At 50.7% G+C, this 25315-nt stretch overlaps 2 protein-coding genes across 2 annotated transcripts in view; both read left to right on the top strand.

Moving 5' to 3' along the window:
- Positions 1-25315, top strand: part of LOC307067901 (RAD52 motif-containing protein 1-like) — a gene marked incomplete at both ends in the record, with an annotated part of 661371 nt that overhangs the window by 327081 nt on the left and 308975 nt on the right. The window lies entirely within an intron of this gene.
- LOC307068477 (exocyst complex component 7-like) lies at positions 22982-25014 on the top strand (the record flags this gene model as incomplete). Its single annotated transcript, XM_079726352.1, has 4 exons — positions 22982-23041; positions 23250-23315; positions 24465-24649; positions 24846-25014. The coding sequence occupies 4 exons, from the start codon at positions 22982-22984 to the stop codon at positions 25012-25014; spliced, it is 480 nt and encodes a 159-aa protein (XP_079582478.1).

Here is a 25315-nt window from a genome sequence, read left to right as displayed (position 1 = left end):
GGCCAAGCTGGAAACATCAGTACAGGGCCCGCCCCAGAACACCTTAGCTTCGAAGCTTCTCTCTCTCCTGCTCTCCTCCCCAGGTCTCTATCCAGAGAAAATTCCCAGGTACAAGAAATACTGATTAGGTGACTACAAATTAACACCCAAGAGGCCTCTCCTGTCAGTCTGTGAGTAGGAGCTAGGTGGAGGGGGGAAGAGAGAGGAGACAGAAACGAGGCCGGGGTGCCGGGTGGAGCCAGGAGATTTTCTAAGGCCTCTGGGATCTTCTGGCTTCATCCCTAGAGATGGGGCAGACGGTATGTGTCTCTAATCTTTGAGCCCAACTTGAGGCTGAGAGCAGCGGGGAGTTGGGGATCTGGGGGTTAGGGGCTGGGGCAGCCAAGCTGCAGAGTGAAAGGGGACAGACAGACTAATGTAGTGAGTGTAGCTACAGCTGAGTCTTAACTGGGAGGGACGCAGTGCTTGCTAGAACCACTGGGACCAGGAAGGGGGGATGGCCCCGTGCCCTTGCTTGCACTCCTGCGGGGGAGTGTCTTGCTCCACCATAAACCCCCTGGGCTGCATCCCACATCCACTCTCCTAACCCATCGGGCAATTTAACCTTTTTCATAGAAAGTTATTTACAATAAAATCATTTTTAAAAATAAAGTTTTAAAAAAATCTCAAAATGGACCTGCTTGCAACTTTCTCTGGGGAAAAGCATGGGCCAGATTTGGGGAGGCCACGGCCCAAGGGGGAATGGCTGGGAGGAAGATGGGGGGCACCAAAGGCCTGCAGAGTGTCCCCTGATGCACTCCTCATGATCCCTGGGTCCCCAGAGAGAAAGGGGCTGAGAGGCGGCCCTCGGGGGTCCCCTGCAGCCAGGGCCTCGGCACCTCTAGATGTGCAATGGGGAGACTGTACCCACAGGCCCGAGGAGCAGGCGGCAAAGGAGGCACAGCCCCCTCCCTGGCCCTGGGGACTCACTCACAAAGGCCGTTCTTGCCCAGGGCTCAGCTCACGTTCCCCACCTCGCCCAAGTTGAGGGCCTGCCCAGACTCACCTGCGGTTCTCGCTTGGGCCTGTCTCCAGCTCCTCCCTCCCTTGGTCCCTTCCTGAAGGGACAGGGTGTGAGGTCAGAGGGCCCCAGCCCCTGGGGCCCCACTTGCCACCCTGGGGTTCATTCACCCCGCCCAGGGCCTTCCCTCCAATGCAGGTTGGGGCTGAGGGAGGCCATCAGGGCAGATGGAAGACGGGGTCCCTAAACCCTACAGCTCCAGCCTGTGAAGAATCAACGTAGCAGAGTTCTGATGGGGAAACTGAGGCACAGCAAATATGTGACACTCAGCAAGCACCTTTCAACCCCCTCACCCCAGCTTTGCCTGGAACCCATCTCTCCCCCGAGCCCGCACCTGGCCCCGCCAGCACACCCTTGTGGTGCACAGCCCCTTCCCCCAGCACTCACGTGCACGTGCGCACAGACACACACACACACACACACACACACAAACGGGCACTGTCCTACACAATCCTGCCCAGCCTCCACGGTCCCCTTTCTCCTGAAGCCCCTTTCTTTCCTTTCACTCGAGGCTGGCTCCAGGCTTACCTGGCATTCCCCCGCCAACTTGCTGCTTTCCCTTGCTAATTATTCCAAATATTTCAGAAGGGTGCACACACTGCAGGGCCAGCCGGGTTGGGGCCTTACAGAGCTCAGGAGGCAGCACATCCCCTTCCCACCGCTTGCTGAGGAGGCTGCCCCAACCTCCCTCTGAGACTCCCTTCACCCCCTAAGCAACGACTCCCTCCCTCTCCCCACCACCCTCCGGCCTTCCTCCCCACGCTCCCCAGCACTGGGGGAACATGGGGGCTCCAGCCTCTCCACTGGTCCCCAGGCTCAGCCTCCAGCCCCCGCCAAAAGGGGTACACCCTGGATTGACAGGTGGGGCCGGTCACTGTCCCCCCTCCTCACCCTCTGCCTGGGCCCATGCTGGGGGAAGAGGGGCAAGGTCAGGGGCTGGCAGAACTGCCTGCCAGGTAAGGAAAGGCTGAAGAAGCTTCTGGCTGCCAGGAAGAATCACCAGGAGCTCCTGAAAATCCCTATGCTTGGGACTAGCGTCTCTGGGGCTGGGACCCAAACACTGGCACTTTTAAGGGTCCATGGATGCTGCCAACGAGCAGCCAAAGCTAAGAGGGGGCTCCGAAGTGGCCAGAACACAGGGCTTCACACACCCTTTCAGCAGGCAGCGTTTGGGGGTTGGTGGTGGAGGGGGCGGGAAGCGTGAGTGCATCCTGTCCCTCCTATTCATCCCTGCCCGGGCCCTTGGCTGGGTGGCTTTTTCAAAAAACGTTCAGTGAGTCCGTATTTATTTAGAGATTCAATGTAATCCCAGTCAATATATATTTTGCGCCCTTAACAGTAAGTTGCAGACAGGCTGCCCCATTAGCACTAGATACGTTAGTGTGTGTTTCCTTAGAACAAGGACACGCCTCCATAATCCCAGTACCACCATCACAATCAGAAAATGAACACTGACCTGGTAATCCCATGTAACCGCAGACCCCCTTCACGTCTTGCAGATCACCCCAGTAATGCTCCTCTCCATTCCAGCATCCCAATCCAGGACCCCATGTTGCACTGAGTTGTCCTTTCTCTTTTTCCCTGTGTGGCTTTTAGCCCATGACTCAAGCTCTCTGGGCAGGTTTCACATTTCCTTTGATCTCCACTTTTGAGGTGAGAAGCCCTTCAGCCACTTCACCCTCAGGTGTGGTACAGTCCCTTCCCAAAGCAAGAAGCCAGCTTTCTGTCTCCTCACTTTCCACCTCTTCCCTATCTTCCCTCCCCCATGTATCACCAGCCAGGAAAGGGATGAGGGGCAATGTTCAAGAACTCAGTCTTTGGGGACCCTCCCCGTCTGCCCACGGGACAGGCCACCCCCAGCTCCAGTGACGGAAAGGCCCCTGGGATGGGATTCCATGCTGGCCTGAAGCAAATGCGCCAGGCCTCCTGAAGAGCTGAGCTGAGGGCAGGAAACACTCTTCTCCCCGCCTCTGCCCCCCTCAACATACTGGGAACCCAGACTTGCAGAAGGAATCAGGTGAGCTGGAGGGCAGGAAAGAAGGCCTGTGAGGGCGTGTGGGAGGAGATGGTCAGGAGTCAGGGGAGCTTCCATTCCCGGGCTGAGGCCCAAAGGTTAACAGGTGTATTTGGACTCCTGGCAGGCGGGAGTGGGCTGGCCCTGCGGGGCAGGCCTGGGCCTGTCAGGGGTGGGGCTGTGGAGAGGGGCTGCATTACCAATGGGGTGGGAGAGGAGCCCCAGGTCCTGCTGACATTCTTGTGTCATGAAGAGGAAAACACAGGTGACAAGGGAGGGGAGGCACTTGGACAGGGGAGGGCGGTTTGTGAGGCCACCCAGGCTGGGCCTGCGCTGGCCAGTGTAAGCCAAGGAGGTGCATGGAAGCCTTGGGGGGTCACCTTCCTCCTGGGGCACGTGTGTCCAGCCCACTCTGAGGCTCCCAGGTGGGACAGGTCAGAGCCACCGTGACTGGCAGGCTGGGCCTGAGCTTTCCCTGTGAGTGCAGGAGCTGGGAGGGAGCAGCTGAAGGGTTGGTTCCCCCAGAAGGCAGCCAGGCTGAGCGGCAGGAGAGGGGAGGCGGGGTACACATTAACCAAGGCGGGAGACAGGGCCGCAGGTCTCCTTGCTGCCCCCCGACTCCAGCTCCCAGCAGAGCCCTGTCACCCAGATGCTGATCTGAGGGCAGGACAACAGCCTGTGTCCGAGCCCCAGACCCCTTCCTCCTTGAAGGAAGCAGCTCGCTGAGCTCCCAGGAAAGCAAGAGCTCCAGGAACTGGGGAGCGCAGGCTGCTTGCACACATCCCACCCTACCCACGGCCCCCAAGACCCTTTGAAGCCACAGTGGATTGCCGGCAGCCCTCCCAGCGCTGCTATTCGCCCAGGGAATTAAGCTGAGGCTGAGAGGCTGCCAACTGGTCTCTGCCCTTCACCCAGCCACCCCCCTTCTGTCAGTGGCTCTGCCCCCTTGCCCAGACCACCCTGCACCCCGCTCCTGCCTCACTCTGCGTACCAAGCCCTATCCCCAACCCTAGCGGCATCCCAGTTCCCTCCAACTTGCTTAAAGTGAACTGTGGGCGGGGGAGGTGGGAGGGGCAGGGTAGCCTGCAGACGCCGCCTCTGAGAGTTTCAGCCTCAGAAGCCCACGAGTCTGCAGACCCCTGTGGGCAGATAACCTGCCGCATTCCTACGTTTGCTACATCCAGCACAGGGCCCGGCGTTTTAAGTATTGAATGAATGAATGAGCTGCTGAGCAGATCGTCAAAAGGTGGAAAAGCAGCCACGTCACATTGGAAAAATGTGACCTCAGACAGTAAACACTAAGGAGTTCTCGGTCACTGGGCCCCGGGTGCTTCCTGATGCCTCCAGGGGTGCAGAGCATTCAGCCAGGGGGGCCTCTGAGGAAAGCCCACCCTGCCCTGTCCTGGAAACTATTAAGAGGCCACGCTTGCTGACTCTGTGGGCTTGTGTGAGGTAATAAAGGAGGGAGTAGGGCCCTGAGTGCCAGCTGAAGCTTGAGTGGGGCGTGTGGCTGGTGTGAGCCAGCGGAGGGTGAAGGGAGTGGGATCCGGGACAAGAGGGAAGGGGTGGAGGGCAGCGGGCGAGGCCTGGCCTTTCTCATTCTCAGCTGCTCCTTTTTGGTCCCCAGCTCCCCTGGAGCCTAGGCCCTGGGGATAAGGATCACAGAGGCCCGAGATGCAGGGTTGGTGCGGTGAAACCAGCATTCAACCCCTTCACACGCATATCTTTTATGACCCCACCCAAGCCCACAGGGTCAGCAAATGGCCTTTGACATGTTTGCACCCGACAACAAGGTCACCAGGTCAGAGCTGTGCCCAGCTCAGCTGTCCCTGCTGGGCTCACCCCACTGTACACCAGGACAGGCCCTCGGGCCACTGAGCTCGACAGCTGTGGAGCCCAGCAACTCAGGGTCCAAGCTGGGGCTGGGAGCTCTGTGAGGGGCCCGAGAGTCCCTGGTGCCTCCTGTTTGGCTAAAGAGGAAGCCTGGCCTGATGGAGATGGCCCAGGAGGCTGGGCCCAGAGTTGGCACTGTGCCACAGGGGCGGGTGGGCTTGGGCCTACAGTTCAAGGCCAGTTTTGGAGAGAAGGGTGGGGGGGCCAGGTGTGGTGGGCGGACCTCACAGGGGGCTGGGGTTCAACCCCCAGCCACATTCCCTGGCTCTATTTCATGTGTGGGTTCTATTACAAGGGGGATTAAGGGTCTCCCAGGCAAAGAGGAAGAGAAACAGCAACTAGGCCCAACGACCTCCATGCAGGGAGAAGTGGGTCACAAAGAGAAGGCAAACCCCACCCTGGCCCCCCACCCAAATGCTCAGCTCTAAGGCCCTGCCCCCCTTGGGTCCAGGAAGCTTTATCTGAAGGACAAGTCGCCTTCCAGACTCCTGTATGAAGATGACCCGTGGTGACCTCCAAGGGGACTTGGGAAGAGACAGGTATAAGTGACAACCAAAGATGTGGCTACAAAATGAAAATGAATCCCACCTGGAGAAATGGAGGACCGTGTGAAGGAGTGGAGAGTGGCAGACATGTGTTGAATTCACAGGGAATGAATAACCATATGAAATAGTAAATGAAGTGGAGCCATCTGGGGGAGGGGGAGATGACAATGGCGTTAGTCCTGTCCTGCGGAGGTCACCCCAGGTTATGCAGTGGAGATGGTGGAATCTGTTGGCGAACAAACATGATGCTCAAAACCGGAAGGAGATAGAGCCAGGACTAAGACACAGTCCCAGGGGACCTGGTGAATGTAAAGGCTGCAGCCCAGGTGCACAGACTCTTCCAGAAGGGAGACCAGAGAGGAGAGCAGAGAGTAAGGAGCCTGGAGAAGGGCCACCATTAGGGCAGGAGGGAGCCCCCTCCCCCACCCCTCCCCCACCCCCGCCCCCTACACACACCTACACGGACGCACCTCTTCCTGGCTGGCCCCGCGCCACGGAGCCTGCAGTGAGAGTCAACAGGCCAGAGTGGGCTCTGGAAGAAAGGAAGCCAGCATTCGCCCAGGGAAGGCCTGTGGCCTCCCACAGGGCATTTCATTAGCACGACAGGGGTAGAACCCAGAGTCTGAGAGCAGGCAGCAAACTCTGAGCTAGATCAGGGTGAAAGGGAGGAGAGGGCAGGCAGTGATGAAGACAGGACCAAGGGAAGCTTTTTTTTTGTGGGCCTCTCATTGCTGTGGCCTCTCCTGTTGTGGAGCACACGCTCCGGATGTGCAGGCTCAGCAGCCATGGCCCATGGGCCCAGCTGCTCCGTGGCATGTGGGAGCTTCCCGGACCGTGGCACGAACCCGCGTTCCCTGCATTGGCAGGCAGACTCTCAACCACTGCACCACCAGGGAAGCCCTAAGGGAACCTTTTTTAAGATGGGGTGACCTGCGTGTGCTTGAAGGAAGGAAGGGGCTAGCCTGGGGAGAGGGTGAATTGCAGATGCTGGGGAGATGGGATGCTGGGAGAGCAAGGACGGACCCTTCTGGTGGGAGCAGGAGGCAAAGGGTCTCAGAGGAGGCAGGAAGGGTGAGCTCTGCCCCAGCCCAGGGCAGCAGTCACTCTGCAGTGCCTCTTGCTTGCAGAGGGAAGAAGAAGGTGGCAGGGCGGGGGTGGGTGAGGAGTAGCGGGGGCGGGGGCTGTGCCGGGATGCATTAAGAGGACTGTGGGGATCTCTGGTTCTGGCTCCAGCTAGAGGGCAGCGCAATGGGAGTAAGGAGGGAGGAGAGATCTGGAGGGACGTGGGAGTGCACTCAGGAGCCGGGGACACGAAAAGGAGGAACGGGAACAAGGGGAGACCAGCCTTGGCCCTTGAAACTCTGCAATGGCCCAGCCCCACCGGCATGTCTGCCTCCAGCTGGCAGGACTCAGGGGGATTCCCAGCTGCGTGGAGGAAGGCCAGTGTCCCAGGTGCTGAAAACCCTGGTCAGTCATCACCTGGTTGCTTGGTCAATGTTTCCTTTCGTCTGTGGACCTGAGTCTGCGTGGACACAAAGATGGGTGAGACCTGTTCTTAGAGAGACTTCCCAACCCACTGAGCTGGGTGGCGGCGTGGTCTTGCCAGGACAACTCTCCAATTTCATTCCCACGATCAGGCAGAGGGGTTTTCTGAGGGCTTGCAAGCCACAACAAGAGATGACTGGGAACTGGTGGCCGGCGGTGCCATCGTCCCCTGAGTGGGGAATGCAGCATGAAAGAGAAGGGAAGGGGGGGAGTTCGGCTGGGGGTACAGAGAGTTTGAGGCACATGTGGCACAGTTGAGGGGTGCCTGAGAGGCTTCTGGGTAATGAGGGATGGCTCTAGGAGACTCAGCTTGGAAAAGGAACCACACTGTGTGAGCAGAGCCCAGTCAGCCCCTCCTGGCCCCTCCAATCCCCAAGCAACAATTCGATTTCTACCACCATAGGTCAGCTTTTCCTATTCTACAATTTCATATAAATGGCATCATACACTTTTACTTTGTGTTTGGCTTCTTTCACTGAACATATTATTTTTGAAATTTAACTACGTTGTCACATGCATCAGTAGTTTGTTCCTTTTCACGGCTGAGTAGTATTCCATCAGATGACTATAGCAATTTGTTTATCCATTCTCCACTAGATGAATACCTGGGCTGCTTCCAGTTTGGGGCTATTGTAAATGAAGCTGCTATGAACATTCTTGTACGAGGTTTTTTGTGGGTTTTTTTTTTTGTTTTGTTTGCTGTAGCACACGGCAAGCGGGATTTTAGTTCCCCGACCAGTGATTGAACTTCGGCCCCCTGCAGTGGAAGGGCGGAGTCTTAACCATTGGACCGCCAGAGAAGTCTCAGGGTTTTTTTGTAGTAGGGCTTTTGAAAAAAATCCTTTTCATTTGAAAGGGGCTTGGGAAGAGAAGACATAAACATGTGTGGCCCAGCTGCCATGCTTCACTGGACTATGCTGAGTTGATTCTTAAAAGGGTCAGCAGGGGGTATCCAGCAAGACGCAGAGAGGACAGGAGTTACAGGCAGAAGGAGAGGAGGTGGGAAAGGGCATGCAGGTGGACACCCAGCTGGCTGGCTCAGTGCAGGGGAGGGTTAGTGAGACTCTTCTCAAGTACACTTCTGGCCATGTCACTCATCTGTGGAGAACCCTACAATGACTTCCCTCGCCTACAGAAGACTCTAAACACCATCAAGATCCGCCCCTGCTCGCCACTCATCTTCCCACCTACCCCTCCCTCCGTGATCAGTCACACTGATGTATCGCCCAGAATCACTGTTTCCTCCCTCTGTCTCCTACCCCTGCCCTCTTCCCTGCGCAAACACCCTCCCACTTCACCTGCGTAACTTTTCAGGACCTAGTTTCAGGGTCCTATCATGAGTCCCCAGCTGTGGTCCCCCAGCTGGAAGGACCCTAACATCCTGCTAGAACTCACACCAACCCTTTTCGCACTTCTGCTTGAGAAGGCAGTTGGTTACACATATTGGGGTCCCCAGACTGGTACCCAAACTGAGGACAGCACCAGCGGGGCCACATCCTCAAGGAAGGGTGGGGCTGGCTGGAGCAGTGTCCTCAGCCAATGGCTCTGCCTCCAGCTGGCCAGAGTTCTGGAAAGCCCACCCACCACGGTCTGCTCTTGACCCTGAACCCTTTTATTTGGTGGATCTAGAACTCAGTTTGGGGCATGACCTCCATCGCAACCCCTTTTCCTTCTTCACCCCAGCAGTTTGTTGCATGACTCAAGGTCAGAGGACAAGTTCTGGGGGTTCTGTCCTCCTCCTGCCCGGTGCTCATGCCCTTCCCCTGCTGCCAGCACAGAATGCCCAACTCGGGGCTCCTGGCGGCTGTCTGGAATTCAGGTTTGTTGGAGAATGTCTTGGGCTGAGCCCTGAGCTCCAGGAGCCCACCACATCAGCTGGCTGGGCCTCTGGCAGACCCCAGGATCTTCAAGCCCAGACTCCGGGGGATGAAGGGGCAACGTTGGTCTGTTTGCTGCCTCTGCGGGAGTGAGGGGGCAGCTGGAATGGTCCTCAGTCATAGAGGCCTAGACCTTAATCTGCAGGAAGGATTAGGAGCCTTCTGGTATCACCTGCAGAAGAGGAAACTAAGGCACAGAGAGGGGACCCAGCTCTGAGGATGTTAGCACAGGTGAGGTTGGCTTCTCCTGGGCACTACTGGCGGGGGACCCATCTGGACATCTGCCACCTCTCCACCCACTGCCATCCTCCAGCGCCCTTTATTTCACCATGTTGGCAGCATGGGCCTCTCCTGCTGGACTGGGAGCTCCAGGAAGTCAGAGGCAGTGCCTGGTTCTCCATGGCACCTGCCAGGAGTTGGGAGTGGCACACGGTGTGTGCTCAACAGAGCATGGCGGAATGGATGGAAGGGGTGGGAGTGCACGCCCCAATTCTCACAGTGACTTAGATCCAGAAGCAGCACTCTGAGCTGGGCAGACAGTTGAGAGCCAGAGGTAAGGCAGCTCAGCCTGTCTTCCCTGCCCTCAGGGACCCCACGCCTTGCCTCCCAGATCACCCCTCTTCCTTGTCCTTATTAAAAAGTCCTTGCTGAAGATGTGATTGTGTGTGGTGCCCTGCCGGTGGTGTACATTGAGAACCGCATGTGCCCGTCACTGGTCTCTGTGCTCATTCACTCATTAAACAAATCTCAGACACATGGGAAGACACTTCCACTGGGTGTGGAGGGCATGCACACAACAGAAGACCAAACGCATAGAGCAAGTGGGTCCCAAGAGTGCACCAAGGGAATTCCCTGGTGGTACAGTGGTTAGGTCTCTGCACTTCCACTGCCAGGGGTCCAGGTTTGATCCCTGGTCTGGGAACTAAGATCCCCCAAGCCATGCACAGCCAAAAAAAAAAAAAAAAAGATTGCACAGGGGAGGTCCCCCTTCCCAGGCAGTGTCATCTCACTCAATCCCCTGCCTCAGGGCAGCTTTCAAGTCAGGGAAGGAGGCCTCCTGGTTTCCCATGGCAAAGGAAGGAACCATCTGTCCTCAGCACCTTTGGGGGAAGAACTGGCACTCAGCCTGCTCCTGGCAGGACTTTCCTGTGGCCCCTCCCTCCCAGCCAGCAGATCTAGAGTCCGCCCATCCTGGGCTCCACTACCTGAGCAACGCCATTTTCTCTCTCTGCCAGCTCCCTGTGTCCACTCTAGTTATCATACAGGTCATGACCATAGCCTGCTCACTTAGGTCCCAGCCCCAGGTCACCCTGCTGAGGCACCTCACCAAATACAGTCTAACTCTAGCCGATGCTTGGTCCCAGAGGCCACTCAGCCAGTCTCCTCTCTGGACACCCTGCCTACTTCCCAGCTGCCATAAGGCTGGGCCCTCTTCCTGGGGTCCCTCTTCCCATCCTTCACAATCCAATCCACACAGTTGTGCCCTCCAAAGTCTCCCTGATATACCCAGGGGTCTGGGAACACTGTTTCCCCCAGGCCAGGCCTGGAGACCTTTGTCCCTCCTGTGGCCTGAATTCCACAGGCCAGCAGTGCACCCCAAATTCCCAGATATTTCCTAGAGAACTATCTTACCCGCAAACTTCGCCAGTAAGAAAGACAGATACTGTATGATCTCACTTAGATGTGGAATTTAGAAAAACTACCAAACTCAAAGAAAAAGAGATCATATTTGTGGTTACATCAAGCAGGGGTGGGGGCAGGGGGAATCGGAGGAAGGTGATTAAAAGGGTACAAACTTCCAGTTATCAGATAAATGAGAGCTAGGGATGGGGACTTCCCTGGTGGTCCAGTGGCTAAGACTCCACACTCCCAATGCAGGGGGCCCGGGTTTGATCCCTGGTCAGGGAACTAGATGCCATGTGCTACAACTAAGAGTTCACATGCTGCAACTCAGGATCCCACAACTAAGACCCAGCACAGCCAAATAAGTTTAAAAAAAATTAGGGATGTAATGTACAACATGATGACTCTAGTTAACACTGCTATGTGATAGATAGGAAAGTTGTCAACAGAGTAGATCCTGAGTTCTCATTGCAAGGAGAATTTTTTTTTCTTTTCTTTTCATGCTATTTGAGATGATGGATGACAACTAAACCCACTGTGGTAATCATTTCACAATACAGTTGACCCTTGAGCAGCAGGGGTTAGAGGAACTGACCCTAGGGCAGTGGAAAATTCACACAGAACTTTAGAGTTGGCCTTCCCTATCCATAGTACTATTGTGTACTACCGTAGTATGTACTCATTGAAAAAAATCCAGGTATAAGTGGACCCCCAGAGTTCAAACCCATGTTGTTCAAGGATCAACTGTATGTGTAAATCAAACCATCTTGCTGTACACCCCCCACCTCCTACCCGCCCAGGTCTGGGGTTCAGGTTCTAGGTTAGCGGGACCTGCGCGCCCCCCAGCGGCACAGCCACATCCTCAAAACCCACTCTCTGTGTTCTGGAAAGTGGAAAGCGGCCTCCAGAAAAAGGCACCTTGAGACTGAAGATAAGCAGGCTGGGGAAGAGGCAGATGTTGCTGCTAGCTAAGGTAGAAGGAAGAGTAAAGTGTCAATTTTTTTTAATTGTTGTTTTGCTTTCTTTTAATTTTTAAAATTTTATTTGATATTAGAGTATACTTGATTTACAATGTTGTGTTAGTTTCAGGTGTACAGCAAAGTGACTCCTTTATACATATACATATATCCATTCTTTTTCAAATTCTTTTCCCATGTAGCTTATTACAGAATATTGAGTAGAGTTCCCTGTGCTCTACAGGAGGTCCTTGTTGATTATCTACTTTATGTACAGTAGTGTGTATTTGTTAATCCCAAACTCCTAATTGATCCCTCCCCGCCCCACATTTCCCCTTTGGTAACCATAAGTTTGTCTGTGAGTCTGTTTCTGTTTTGTAAATAAGTTCAGAAAAGTCTCAAAATTCTTCACCCATTTTTCCATAGAGTTAGCACAGGGTTGTGCTGGGAAGTGTGCAGTTTGAAATGGAGGGAAACGTGTGTGTTTTGGGACAGGGGCAGAGGTGGGGGAATCGAGCCAGGAGTAAAGGGACAAGGAGGGAGCAGTAGCCACGAGGAATCATCTGGCCTTGGTGGACTGGGCCTCCCCAGCTGGCCTTCGGCCAGGCCTTAACCCTGGGATCAGAAGCAAATCCCTGCCGTCCTCTAAGCCCCACTGACAAGAGTTTAAAAAGCGAATGGGAAATGTTCCCTCAAGTGTCGGTCCCCCTCCAAATCCAGACAGTGGAGAGCCTCTTGCCTGGCGACCAGGGTCCCTGAGCAAAGGCTCACCAGGCCCAGGGACAGCAGCAGGGCTGTGACACGCAGACTCCAGCAGCAGGGAAGTAGCTGGGTGCCTCCTTGACCCACTCTCTCTCTTTGGGACCTGAAAGGCTGAGTCCTTCAGGGTCTCCCCAGGTGGGACGGTGGCTGTGGGCCTGAAGTGTTCCAGCTAGTCCCAGGAGGGTCATTCTGATGTATCTGTGTGAGCCAGCCTGCCACATGATGAAGGATAAAAATGGAGCATCTGCTTCCTGGCTCTGGCATCTTCCAGACACTTCTGTGCACCTTGGTTCCCCCTCCCATTAAAACAAAAATACTCACCTCCCCCCGCAGTACACACAGGTGGTTGTGAGGACTCGGAGGTGACCATTTTAAAGGCTCAGCATGGTGCCAGCACATGGTAGTGCTCATACCTCAGGCTTACTTCCTGGTCTGTAAAATGTGGTCAGTGTCACTCATGTGTTCCCCTCAGCCAGTGCCTTGTGGCCTCCGCTCTTTAAACAATCCGTCAGCATTTGGGTCTCACTACCTCTTTTTTCCTTTAATTGAAGTATAGTTGACTTACAATGTGTTCGTTTCAGGTGTACAGCAAAGTGATTCAGATATATATATTTTTTCTTTTTCAGATTCTTTTCCCTTATGGGTTATTACAAGATATTGAGTAGAGTTCCCTGTGCTATACAGTGAGTCCTTGTTGGTTCTCTATTTTATGTATAGTATTGTGTATATGTTCATCCCAAACTGCTAATTTATCCCTCCCCCTTTCCTCTTTGGCAAGTTTGTTTTCTATGTCTGTGAGTCTGTTTCTGCTTTGTAAGTAAGTTCATTTGTATCATATTTTAGATTCCACATATACCTGATATCATGTGGCATTGGTCTTTCTCTGTCTGACTCCACTTAGTATGATAATCTCTAGGTCCATCCATGTTGCTGCAGTGGCATTATTTCATTCTTTTTATGGCTGAGTAATATTCTATTGTATATAGAATAGATGTATAGCACATCTTCTTTATCCATTTATCTGTCGATGGACATTTAGGTTACTTCCATGTCTTGGCTATTGTAAATAGAGCCGCAGTGAACATTGGGGTTCATCCTTGATCTTTAAGAATGACCTCAGTGGATGGGACCAGGGCCAGGCCACTCAGGATGCTGTCGGTGACTCAGGACTGGTTTGGGGGCAGACAGCAGGAGTTGGTGAGGTTCCAAAGGTGCTAGATAAATCAACAATTTGGATCTCAGAACACATTTCTAGGGGACTTCCCTGGCAGTTCAGTGGTAGGGCTCTAGCTTCCACTGCAGGGGGCACAGGTTCAATCCCTGGTCGGAAAACTAAGATCCCATAAGTTGCACAGCACAGCCAAAAAAAAATTTCTATGCAGAAATCAATTTAGTTCCTAATATACTCCAGCTATAGCTGGAAAGGCCAGCCAAGGAAGGGCTGGGGTGGACACTGGTTAACATCCCTTGAGCACCTGCTATGTGCCGGGCCCTTTGTATTTGCTGTGTCACCTAATTCCTGTGAAATGTTATTCAGAGGGTCCCTCCCTTGGCTGAAGTCACATGGCTCATGGGTGGCAGGGCTGGGAGCAGATGAGCCCATCTGACCTCACACCTGGTTCTCACTCTCCCTCTCTCTGCCGTTATCGCCCTGGCTGTGATTGTCACAGGGGTCAACAACCACGTGGAACACACTCCTATGGGAACACGTGTCCGAAGCCAGACCCCCACCTGCTCCACTCACCTCTCCTGGCACCTCCCCTGGGTAAGGGGACAAGTGAGGGTGGGAGGCTGGGGCGGGGGTCCCCAGAGGGGCAGGAATGGTCAGTGCTTCTCTCCAGCCACATCTCTGTGGGGTGTTTCTGCCCCTCCTGAGTGTGTTGCTGTAATTCTCAGGGCAGATAGTCTCACGGTGGCCTCAAAATAGTACACCTGCCCTCCTTCCCCTGCTTCCCCGTTCTGGAACACATACCCACCAGTTTCTCTCACCCTTTTGGTCCTCCTTCCAGGCCCCTGCTCCTCCCTTGCCCTCCTGGATTTAGCTGTCACACACTTATTTGTTCCTCACAGATTTGCTGGGCATCCTCTCTGTGTCAGGCCAAGGCTGGGTGCTGGAGACAGCCCTTTAGAAAGCTGGCCCAAGGTCTTCCTGTCACCTAGCTTTCCTCTCGCTTTTGTCACTCAACTGTGAAGAACAATTGCTTCATGCCTGCCTCTGATCTGCCTTCAGCAAGGCTCCCTTGTCCTGGCCACTCCTCGCTCCAGCTCTTGCCTGTGAGATCCGTCTTCTAGGCATGGCCACTTAACAGGCTCCGCTGGAAGGACTGGGGTCCAGCCTTCCAGCCCTCCCTTTCCAAGCTCACTTTGCCTCCGTCCCTCAAGCAGGCATGGATCCCCAAGTGATGTCCCAGCCTTTTTGAGGAGCTTCATTCAAACCAGTTTACTCTGGGGACATTCAATTTGCAGTTGTGAAAATAATGTTAAAGCTCACCTGAAAAACATAAACAAAATTAGAATATCTAGGAAGTTTTTATTAATTAAAAAAAAGGCGAAGAAGGAAGGGTATGCCCAACAAATATTAAATTAAATATAATTAAGTCATAAAGCTACATTACCTTAGCTGGTTTGGTACTGGTGCTGAAATAGGTAAAAGCAGTTCATTTGAATAGAATATACCCCAAATATCTATGGGGAGTTATTTATGATATAGGTGGCGTTTCAAACCAGTGGTTGAATAATTATTGAAAAAATGATATTGGGACAATTGGGTGTCCATCCAGGAAAATATGCAGATGGCTCAATGTTGTAAACATTTAAAAAAAAAAAGCAAATGAAGAAAAAGGAAGAAATTAGTAGAAAAAAACAAGAGTGTTTTAAAAAAAAAAGAAAGGGCTTGCTTGGTGGTGCAGTGGTTAAGAATCCGCCTGCCAATGCAGGAGACATGGGTTCGAGCCCTGGTTCGGGAGGATCCCACGTGCTGCAGAGCAACTAAGCCCATGCACCACAAGTACTGAGCCTGCGCCCTAGAGCCCATGAGCCACAAGTACTGAGCCTGTGTGCCACAACTACTGAAGCCCGCGTGCCTAGAGCCTGTGCTCTGCAACAAGAGAAGCCACCACCATGAGAAGCCCGTGCATCGCAATGAAGAATAGCCCCCACTCTCTGCAACTAGAGAAAAGCCCGCATGCAGCAATGAAAACTCAACACAGCCAAAAATAAATAAATAAAATAAATACATTTATTAAAAAAGAAAAAAGCTTAGACCAGGGCAAGCCTTTACAAGCAAGGCACAAAACCAAAAAGCTATAAAATAAAAAGTCTGATCAATATGAATAAATTAAAAAATTAAAACTTTAGTAGAAAAAAATTAGCAAAAACCAAAATCTAAGCCACATAATATCATAAAAGGAAAAATATTTTCACATAAATGTTAAAGGCCAATTTCTTTAATATATAAAGAATTCTGAAAAATTAATATGGCCATTAAACAAGAAAGATACTCAACTTTTTAAAAAAATATTTATTTATTTATTTATTTTTGGCTGTGTTGTGTCTGCCTTGCAGAGTGTGCGTTTCTCTCCAGTTGCGGTATGAGAGCGTCTCTGTAGTTGTGGCGCACGGGCTCCAGAGCACAAGGGCTCTGGAGTTTGCAGCACACAGGCTCTCTTGTTGAGGCACGTGAGCTCAGTAGTTGTGGCGCATGGGCTTAGTTGCCCCACGGCATGTGGGATCTTAGTTCCCTGAACAGGGACGAACCCGTGTCTCCTGCATTGTAAGGTGAATTCTTTACCATTGGATCACCAGGGAAGTCCCTCAACTTACATTTTTTAAAAAGGATTTTATTTATTTATTTATTTTTGGCTACATTGGGTCTTCACTGCTGTACGCAGGCTTTCTCTAGATGCAGCGAGAAGAGGCTGCTCTTTGTTTTGGTGCACGGGCTTCTCCTTGCAGTGGCTTCTCTTGTTGCAGACCACAGGCTCTAGGCGCACAGGCTTCAGTAGTTGTGGCACTTGAGCTCTAGAGCTCAGGCTCAGTAACTGTGGTGCACGGGCTTAGTTGCTCCGAGGCATGTGGGATCTTCCCGGACCAGGGCTTGAACCCACGTCCCCTGCATTGCCAGGCGGATTCTTAACCACTGTGCCACCAGGGAAGTCCCTCAACTTACTTTTAATTGAAGAGAAAAATTGAACATGAGATGCCATTGAAAGATTTTTTATTAATAGACTTTATTTTTTAGTGAAGTTTTATGTTTACAGAAAAAAATTGTGCAGAAAGTACAGAGTTCCCATATGCTCCTTCTTTTCTTATTGCATTAGCTAGGATTTCTAGTATGATGCTGAATAAGAGTGGTGAGAAGAGGACATCCTTGCCTTTCTCCCAGTCTTACAGTGAAAGCATCTAGTTTCTCACTATTAAATATGATATTAACTGTAGGTTTGTTGTAGATGTTTTTATCGAATTGCAGATGTTATTCAGTATTCCTAGTTTGCTGAGAATTTTTATTGCAAGTGGATATTGGATTTTGTCAAATGCTCTTTTGTTTTTTTGCATTTGTTGATATGATCATATGATTTTTCTTCTTTAGCTTGTTCATGTGATGGATTACCTTAATTGAGTTTCAAATATTGAACCAGTCTTGCATACCTGAAATTAATCCCGCTTAGTCATGCTGTATAATTTATTTTTATACATTGTTGGATTCTATATGCTAACATTTTGAGTATTTTTGCATCTGTATTCATGAGCAATACTAGTCTATAATTTTTCTTTCTTGTAATGTCTTTCACTTTTAGTTAAAGGCATTAGTACTAGGGTAATTCTGACTTCACAGAATAAGTTTAGAAGTATTCCCTCTGCTTCTATTTTCTGGAAGAGATTGTAGAGAGTCGGTATCATTTCTTCTTTAAATGTTTGGTAGAATTCACCAGTAAAACCATCTGGGCCTGGTGTTTTCTATTTTGGAAGCTTATTAATGACTGATTCAATTTCTTTAATAGATATACACCTATTTATTTCTCCTTGTGTGAGTTTTGGGAGATTGTGCCTTTCAAGAAATTGGTCCAATTTCACCTAAGTTATCAAATTTAGGGACATAGAATTGTTCACTGTATTCCTTTATTGTCCTTTTACAGCCCATGGGATCAGTAATGATGACCCATATTTTATTTCTGATATTAGTAGTTTGTGTCTTCTTTGTGTCTTGTTTAGCCTGACTAGAGGTTATCAATTTTATTCATTTTTTCAAAGAACCAACTTTTTTTTTCTTTTTTTTGGCCGCTCCATGCAGCAGTGAAAGCACAGAGTCCTAACCACTGGACCAGGGAATTACCTAAAAGAACCAACTTTTGATTTTCTTGACTTTCTCTACTAATTTCCTGTCTTCGATTTCTTTTCTTTTGCCTATTTCAGATTTAATTTGCTTTTATTATGCTTGTTTCCTAAGGTGGAAGCTTAGATTACTGATTTTAGATCTTTCTTTTCGAATGTATCTATTCAGTGTTATAAATCTCCCTCTAAGCACTATTTTCACTGCATCCCACACATTTTTGTTTTATTTTCCTTTCCATTTAGTTCAAAAATTAAACATGAGGGACTTCCCTGCTGGTTCAGTCGTTAAGACTCCACACTCCCAATGCAGGGGGCCCAGGATCGATCCCTGGTCAGGGAACTAGAGCCCGCATGCTGCAACTAAGAGCCTACATTGCCACAACTAAAGATCCCACATGCCACAATGAAGATCCCGCTCATGGCACTGTGCTGCAACTAAGACCCAGAGCAGCCAAATAAATAAATATTTTAAAAACTTAAACATGGTATGCCATTTTTCATCTATCTGATTGGCCAAAATATTAAAGCTTGCTAATATTTAGTGTGGGTTAAGGTGGTATAAGGGAGTATAAGGCACATTTGTACATTGCTATTGGTAATATAGACTAGTTCAACCATTTTGGATGGCAATTTGTACATATCTGTACAAATTTAAAAGGGGTATACATTTTGATTTAGCAATTCCACTCTCAGAAGGCTGAGAGCAGAGTGTATGTACGTACAGGGGGCAGAGTTTGCAATAGAAAATACCAGGGAAAAACCTAAATGTCCAATAATAGAGACTGCTTCAATATATAATATCTATTCAGTGAAATACTATGCAAAGGCTATGCAAAGAATACCCTGTTATTGAAAGATGGTCAAGGTATACTGTTAAGTGAACATGCAGGCTACAAGAATAGTATGTTTAATGAGATAGCATTTGTGGGTTTTTTTTCTTAAGGATAACTTATTCTGTTTATAATATGCTTGGATTTGTATGGATACATCTGGAAAGTCATAACTGCAGTTATATCTTGAACAGAGGTGCTTGGGGCCAAGGAGGAGGTGGGCACTTTCTGTTCTTCACTTTATACCTTCTTTACAGTTTGAATTTTTAACCTTGAATAAGTATTACATTTAATTTGAAGAGCAGTTTTAAACCCAAATTGCAGATTTGAGCCCACAGGTGGCTTGAAGGACGCTAAGCATTTCCTTTGCTGTCTCTGCCTTATATGAGAGCATGAGAAAGGCTGCCCATCCCTGGGCTTTGGGCACCCTGGTCCTTTCTCTCATTTTATATATAAGAGGATTTCAAGAGAAAAAAAAGAAAGAAAGAAAACCCTCCCGACCACTGTGTCGGATGGCACTGTTGATGGCTGGCTGGCGGTTTCTAAATGAAGAAAAGAGACTCATTTTAATCACTACAGAAAAAATGAAGATTTGTTTTCTTCCTTTTTGTTTTCTTTTTTGGCTATGTGGGATCTGAGTTCCCTGACCATGGACTGAACCTGAGCCCTTGGCAGTGAAAGGACAGGGTCCTAACCACTGGACTGCCAGGGAATTCCCTAGATTTGTTTTCTTAGATGTGTTTTTATAGAAAGGTAATTTAAACTCATCATCTTTAGAAACTAGAGAAAAAGAATCATCCATCTCCTCTACTTACCATTTTAGTATTTTGTGGTGTTTTCCTGACTTTTTTTTTTTGCAATGCAGCTATCATATTTTAAATGGCTGTCATCCCAGGGAACATATACTCTTGTGATCTGCTTTTGTGGCTATTATGTCATACCGTATTCATTATCAATATTGCTGCAGGGCCAGGAAACATTAATTTGGAGCAATTATATTGCTAATTCCTCAGAAAGAGCACAAAGTCCAGAATTCGGAAGTTACCAAACTAAAGAACAGGTTGTTGGGACTTCCCTGGTGGTGCAGTAGTTAAGAACCTGCCTGCCAGTGCAGGGGACATGGGTTTGATCCCTGGTCCAGGAAGATCCCACATGCCGCAGAGCAACTAAACCCATGAGCCACAAATATTGAGCCTGCACTCTACAGCCCGCAAGCCAAAACTACTGAGCCCGTGTGACACAACTACTGAAGTCCGCACACCTAGAGCCCATACTCCACAACAAGAGAAGCCACCGCAATGAGAAGCCCACGCACTGCAGCAAAGAGTAGCCCCTGCTCGCTGCAACTAGAGAAAGCCCACACGCAGCAATGAAGACCCAATGCAGCCAAAAATAAATAAAATAAATAAATTTATTTAAAAAAAAAGAACAGCCTATTGGGGAACAAGCTCTTCCTCCCCCCTCCCTGTGGAAAGAGCATCTCTGTGAGTGGACAGCTGAGGGCTCCCTGGTGACCTGCACCTTTGTGTTCTGAACAAGTTTGCGAATGAAAGCCAAGCTTCTGAGGCTGCAGCTGAAACACCACTTGCTCCTTTTGCTTGCACTGAGCATAGTTGGGGAATTACAGCTTTTACTGAGTCAATGTCCACTTGTCAACATCAGCCTGACATTGGGTTGGGAATCATTGGAACTCATCTTTTCATTCTGTCTACCCTTTACTAGATATGGTTGCCATAAATATAATAACTTGCTTTTCACTGTGGATTTTCTTGAAAATCAGATTGGCAGCTTTGCATAACAGCAATCAGAACTCCTAAGCTACCCAGCATGGGGAGACCGAGAACAGCCTTAGCTGTACCGTGTCCTGGCCAGCTGTGCTGACTCAGTGCAGCTGACCTCTCTGAGCCCGACCTTCCTCGTCTGCAGAAGGGAGACAATAGCTGTGCCTGACTTGTGAGTTTATTGTGAGGATTAGACGAGATAACACAAGGTGGGGCTTGTAACAGAGATGGGCAAACAGAAGGCTCTCAACTGAGTTGGCTACCAAATTAACCTTAGAGAAGGAAATTGGAGAAAATACAAAAACCCACACACATGTGTAGTTTATTTACAAAATTGCAGTGATAATATACAAAGCTCAAAGTATTTGTTCACAACCATAGAGGATTTTTATTTTAATTAATTTATTTAGTTTTGGCTGTGTTGGGTCTTCCTTGGTGCGTACGTGCTTTCTCTAGTTGCGACGAGCGGGGGCTACTCTTCGTTGTAGTGCATGGGTTTCTCATTGTGGTGGCTTTTCTTCTTGCGGAGCATGGGCTCTAGGCACGCAGGCTTCCATAGTTGTGGCTCGCAGGCCCTAGAGCGCAGGCTCAGTAGTTGTAGCGCACGGGCTTCGTTGCTCTGCGACATGTGGGAACTTCCTGGATCAGGGCTTGAACCCTTTTCCCCTGCATTGGCAGGTGGATGCTTTTTTTGTTTTGTTTTGTTATGTTTTGTTTTTTTGTGGTACTTGGGCCTCTCAGTGTTGTGGCCTCTCCCGTTTTGGAGCACATGCTCCAGACACGCAGGTTAATCGGCCATGGTTCACGGGCCCAGCCGCTCCACGGCATGTGGGATCTTCCCGGACCGGGGCACGAACCCGTGTCCCCTGCATCGGCAGGAGGACTCTCAAGACACTGCGCCACCAGGGAAGCCTGGAAGGTGGATTCTTAACCACTGTGCCACCAGGGAAGCCCCATAGAGGATTTCTTCCTGAGACCTATAGAGCATGATGTTATCAATAGTTTCTGAAGCATTTCTTTGTCTTGTTTTGTTTTTTTGGCTGTGCCGCATGGTGTGTGGGATCTTAGATCCCCCACCAGGGATTGAACTCGGGCCGTGGCATTGAAAGTGTCGAGTCCTAACCACTGGATGCCAGTGCCACCCTCTAGCCCACTTACTCTTTACTGTGGCCCCTAGCAGTTTAAACTTCTCCCTTCACTTAGTTCTCAGGACTGCCCAAGGACCACCTCAGCTAAATCATCCTAGGTATCCTTACACAGGACTCTGCCTTTTTATCTCCCTCATCTGCAACAGGGCTGCGTCTCCTGGATATTTCCTTCATCAGCACTTTCACGGCCGCCCACCAGATCTGAAATTGTCCTCTTGCCCCAGAATAGCTGCCTAATCCTCCTCCAGGCTTTCTGTCCCACTTCTTTCTCCTCTTTGTGGAACTGGGTCCTGGGAGGGCCTTGGGAACCCTATGGCTTGGTGCCCACCAGCGTATGCCTCATTGTCTATCTACCTGTACCTGGATGTCAGGTCCACAGACGAAGTGAACAAAGCTGTGTGGCCACTTACTTCCCAAGGGCTGGGGGCAGAGACAGGGTGAGCAGAGAAGGGATGGAGGAGGGAGTAACTAGGTTTTGCAGGAGCTGGCTCTGGTGGTGAATCCAGAACATCCATCCCTGCAGGAACCTTGATTCAGGTCCCCCTTCCTGCCCCAGAGCTGTACTTAGAGGAGAGTCTGGGCAGAGGAACTGAGACATTCTGGCACCCTGCAGCAGGGGCCCTAGCAGCTCTCCAAGCCTTTCTGATTTCCTCAGAGGCCCTGTGAGCAATGCTCCCCGTGTGTCTGAATACCTGCAGGCAGGCCTCAACCTCTCCTTAATTGACACCACCACCTGGGCCCCAAGCCCTCAGACAGGTCTGGGCTCTTTCAGCCTTCCCCTTGCACTGTTTCCAGATGTAGGAAAACTCCCCGCTGAAGCCACTTCTCTACTCGTCCAGGTCCTCAGCCCCCACACCTGCTCCCTCCCCCCAGCAGGGTCCTCACCCCCAGCAAATAAAACCACACAGTTCTCTACAAAACAGACTCCTTCCAGTGGAGCTTGGGGCTTGCTCTCCGGTCCCATCCAAATCCCTGGGATGGACGCACCGAGAACTCCCGCCACAGGAATTTGGCTGAGCCCCTCCACAAGGCAGGATTGTAGTTATGGGTGCTGCTGGGACCATGGGTGACCACTCTGTCCCCATACGAGGGCTTGCACACAGGGCCCGTTCCATGAGCTTTAGGGCCGAAGGGGGACAAGATTATACAGGCTCCTTGTTCATTAAATGGGCACACATTAGGCGCCTGCTGTGTGATAAGCTCTGTGCTATGCTTTGTGGGGAGCGCGACATCGATGCCTGGATCCAGACTTCGATCTAGAGAAACGAATTCGTCATTGATCTTTGTGAGAAGCGTCATCCTTCCCACGAAGACAAGTGAGTTGTAACTGTTGTGACAAAACAGCGCTCAAGAGAACCTTCTCTGTTGAGGGTGGAAACCCGCATCAAGGACAAACCCGAACACTGTTCTCTGCCACACCCAAGATGGCCACCTGCCCGGTGCCCCTGTTCTGAGTTGCACGCAGGCTCACTCAGCCTGCCACTCCTAACATGGCACATCAGCGCGGCACCTCGGAGCGGGGCCGCGGGTGGAAGTGGGTGTGACAGGAATGGGAGCCCAAAGGACACTCGGAGGCGAGGTACTGGGCAGTGAGAGCCGCTGGGAGGGTCGAAGTCATGATCCCCCCACAGGAGGCGTCCGCCTGGCGGCGGCAGATCGAGGACAAGCTGAAGCAGGTGGGGCTGGAGCTGGGGAGACGGGGGAGGAGGTGAGGGAGGGGGGCGAGGTGCGGGCCGGGCCTCTACTCAGGGAGGCGGCGGGAGTGGGAGGGGGCCCTCCCTGCGAGGAGACCTAGTCTCCTAGGGGCGAGGCCATGGATCTAGGACGCGGTGGTCTCCATTAGCCTTCGGCTTCAGGTGATGTCCTTGCGTGCGCTCCCCCCAGGAGGAGGAGACGCTGTCCTTCATCCGAGACAGACTGCAGAAGAGTGACCAGCTTTCCAAGAACATGGTGAGTAACCCCTTAGCTGGGAGGGCTTCCAGACGCTGGAGGAGAACCCTGCGACCCGGTAGTTCCGGCACCTAAGGCCTGGGGGTGCGGGTCTGGGTAGTGGTGGTGGTAACCTGTGGGTTTCTCTAGCAACAGTGTGACACGTCTCTTAACACTCCCTTCCCCTTGTCCGCCCCTTCGCTGAGGATGCTGCAGCCCCCACTGGCCTGGACTTTCTGCTTTCTGCCTAAGTTCTCCATTCTTCCTTCTCTCCTTCTGCAGACATTTAGTGAGACTGACTTAGGTGGGCTGGGTACTGGCCATGCGTCATCGTCAATTCAAGTGACGGTTGGACGGCTGGGTTACCACTTCTGAGATTACTGAGGGCAGAAAAAGACTCAGCCTTCACCCCAGAGGGCTTGAGGTGTAAAATGAGCTCTGAAGTCAGAGAGATCTGGGGTCTAGTCAGCGCCCCTCCACCTATTTGTGTGTGACCCCTGACAGGTAACTCTGAGCCTCAGTTACCTCCTCTGCTAAAACAGACGATGCCAACCTCCAGTGTAACTGTGAAGGTCATTGAAGCCAATGCATGCAGATGCATTTTGCATAGTACCTGGTATACAATAGGTCCTCAGTAAATATGAGTTTCCTTCCTTGTTCCTAGAGAAGACTGGAAAAGCACAAACTGAGCAGATACAAACTTGAGTATGTTTTTAATAACACAGTCTTCAGGTGCTAGGCCTTACTTAATGAGATTCACTCTTAGAGAGAAAGGGTTTTGAAGGTACCAGCAATGCATTTGAGGCTCCTCTGTATGAAACTACTTCCTGTTCAGTCCAGGAAAGCATCAGAGAGAATCGAGATTGAGATTTGGTTTCAAAGGGTGGAAGGGAAGCCATCCTGAGGTGATTATGTGAGGAGGAGTTAATTTAATGCTTGACTTGCCTTCAAATCCAACTTCAGCCAATTTATTTGGGCCACCTCCTATGTGCCAGGCACAGGGTAGGTTCTGGGGATACAGTGGTGAACAGATATACCCTGTCCCTTCCCTCATGGAGCTTATTGTCTAGAAAACCAGAGAAGAGGCAGCAATTGCCAAAGACCTGGTGGGTGGCAGAAGCAGTGCTGGGACAACCCCGAGGCCTGAGAGCACGGAGCTTCCCCCCGCAGGTGTCTATCCTGTCATCCATTGAGAGTCGCCTTATGAAGCTGGAGAACTCCATCATCCCTGTGCACAAACAGACGGAGAACCTGCAGCGGCTGCAGGAGAATGTTGAGAAGACCCTCTCCTGTCTGGACCACGTTATCAGCTACTACCATGTGGCCAGTGACATGGAGAAGATCATCAGGGAGGGGTGAGCTAGGGCCAGAAGGTCACATTCCTAATGCCTCTTGCACCAGTGGCTGTGGGCCTTGGAAGGGAGGAGTAGATATATTTGAGCCTCGAGTCCCCTGTGTTAATTCTCTTCTCCCCTTTCCAAATACCATTCTCTTGGTCCTTCCTCTTCAACTTCCATGTGCCCAGGCTAATAGGACTTTTCTCCTTTCCAGCCCCCCAGGTAGGCTGGAAGAGTACCTGGGCAGCATGGCCAAGATTCAGAAGGCTGTGGAGTATTTCCAGGACAACATCCCAGACAGCCCAGAACTCAACAAAGTGGTAAGGGGCCAGCAGAGTGATGTGAGAGGTTTGGGGACACGAGTCACGGCCCTGGTCTCATGAGAGACACTGAACCAGCTTAAAAGAGAATATAGTAGAATAAACAGAAGTATATAATACCATACACATACTGTAGGCATTAAGATCTCTGTCTCAGAAATCACAGGTATACATTTTTATTGCATCTTAATAATTTAACTAAATTATAAGTTAAATATGAAGTATAAGTTTAACATTTGATTTTTATAAATGCATGGGTATTTTTTTATTGTAGCAAAAAATACATAATATAAAATTTGCCTTTTTAACCATCTTTAAAGGAACAGTTCAGTGACATTAAGTATGTTCACACTGTCGTATAACC

The sequence above is a fragment of the Hyperoodon ampullatus genome (assembly GCF_949752795.1).
Source record: "Hyperoodon ampullatus genome assembly, chromosome: 19".
In the NCBI taxonomy this organism is placed as follows: Eukaryota; Metazoa; Chordata; class Mammalia; order Artiodactyla; family Ziphiidae; genus Hyperoodon; species Hyperoodon ampullatus.
Note: the sequence above shows the minus strand (reverse complement) of the source record. Positions and strands in the feature narration are given on the sequence as shown.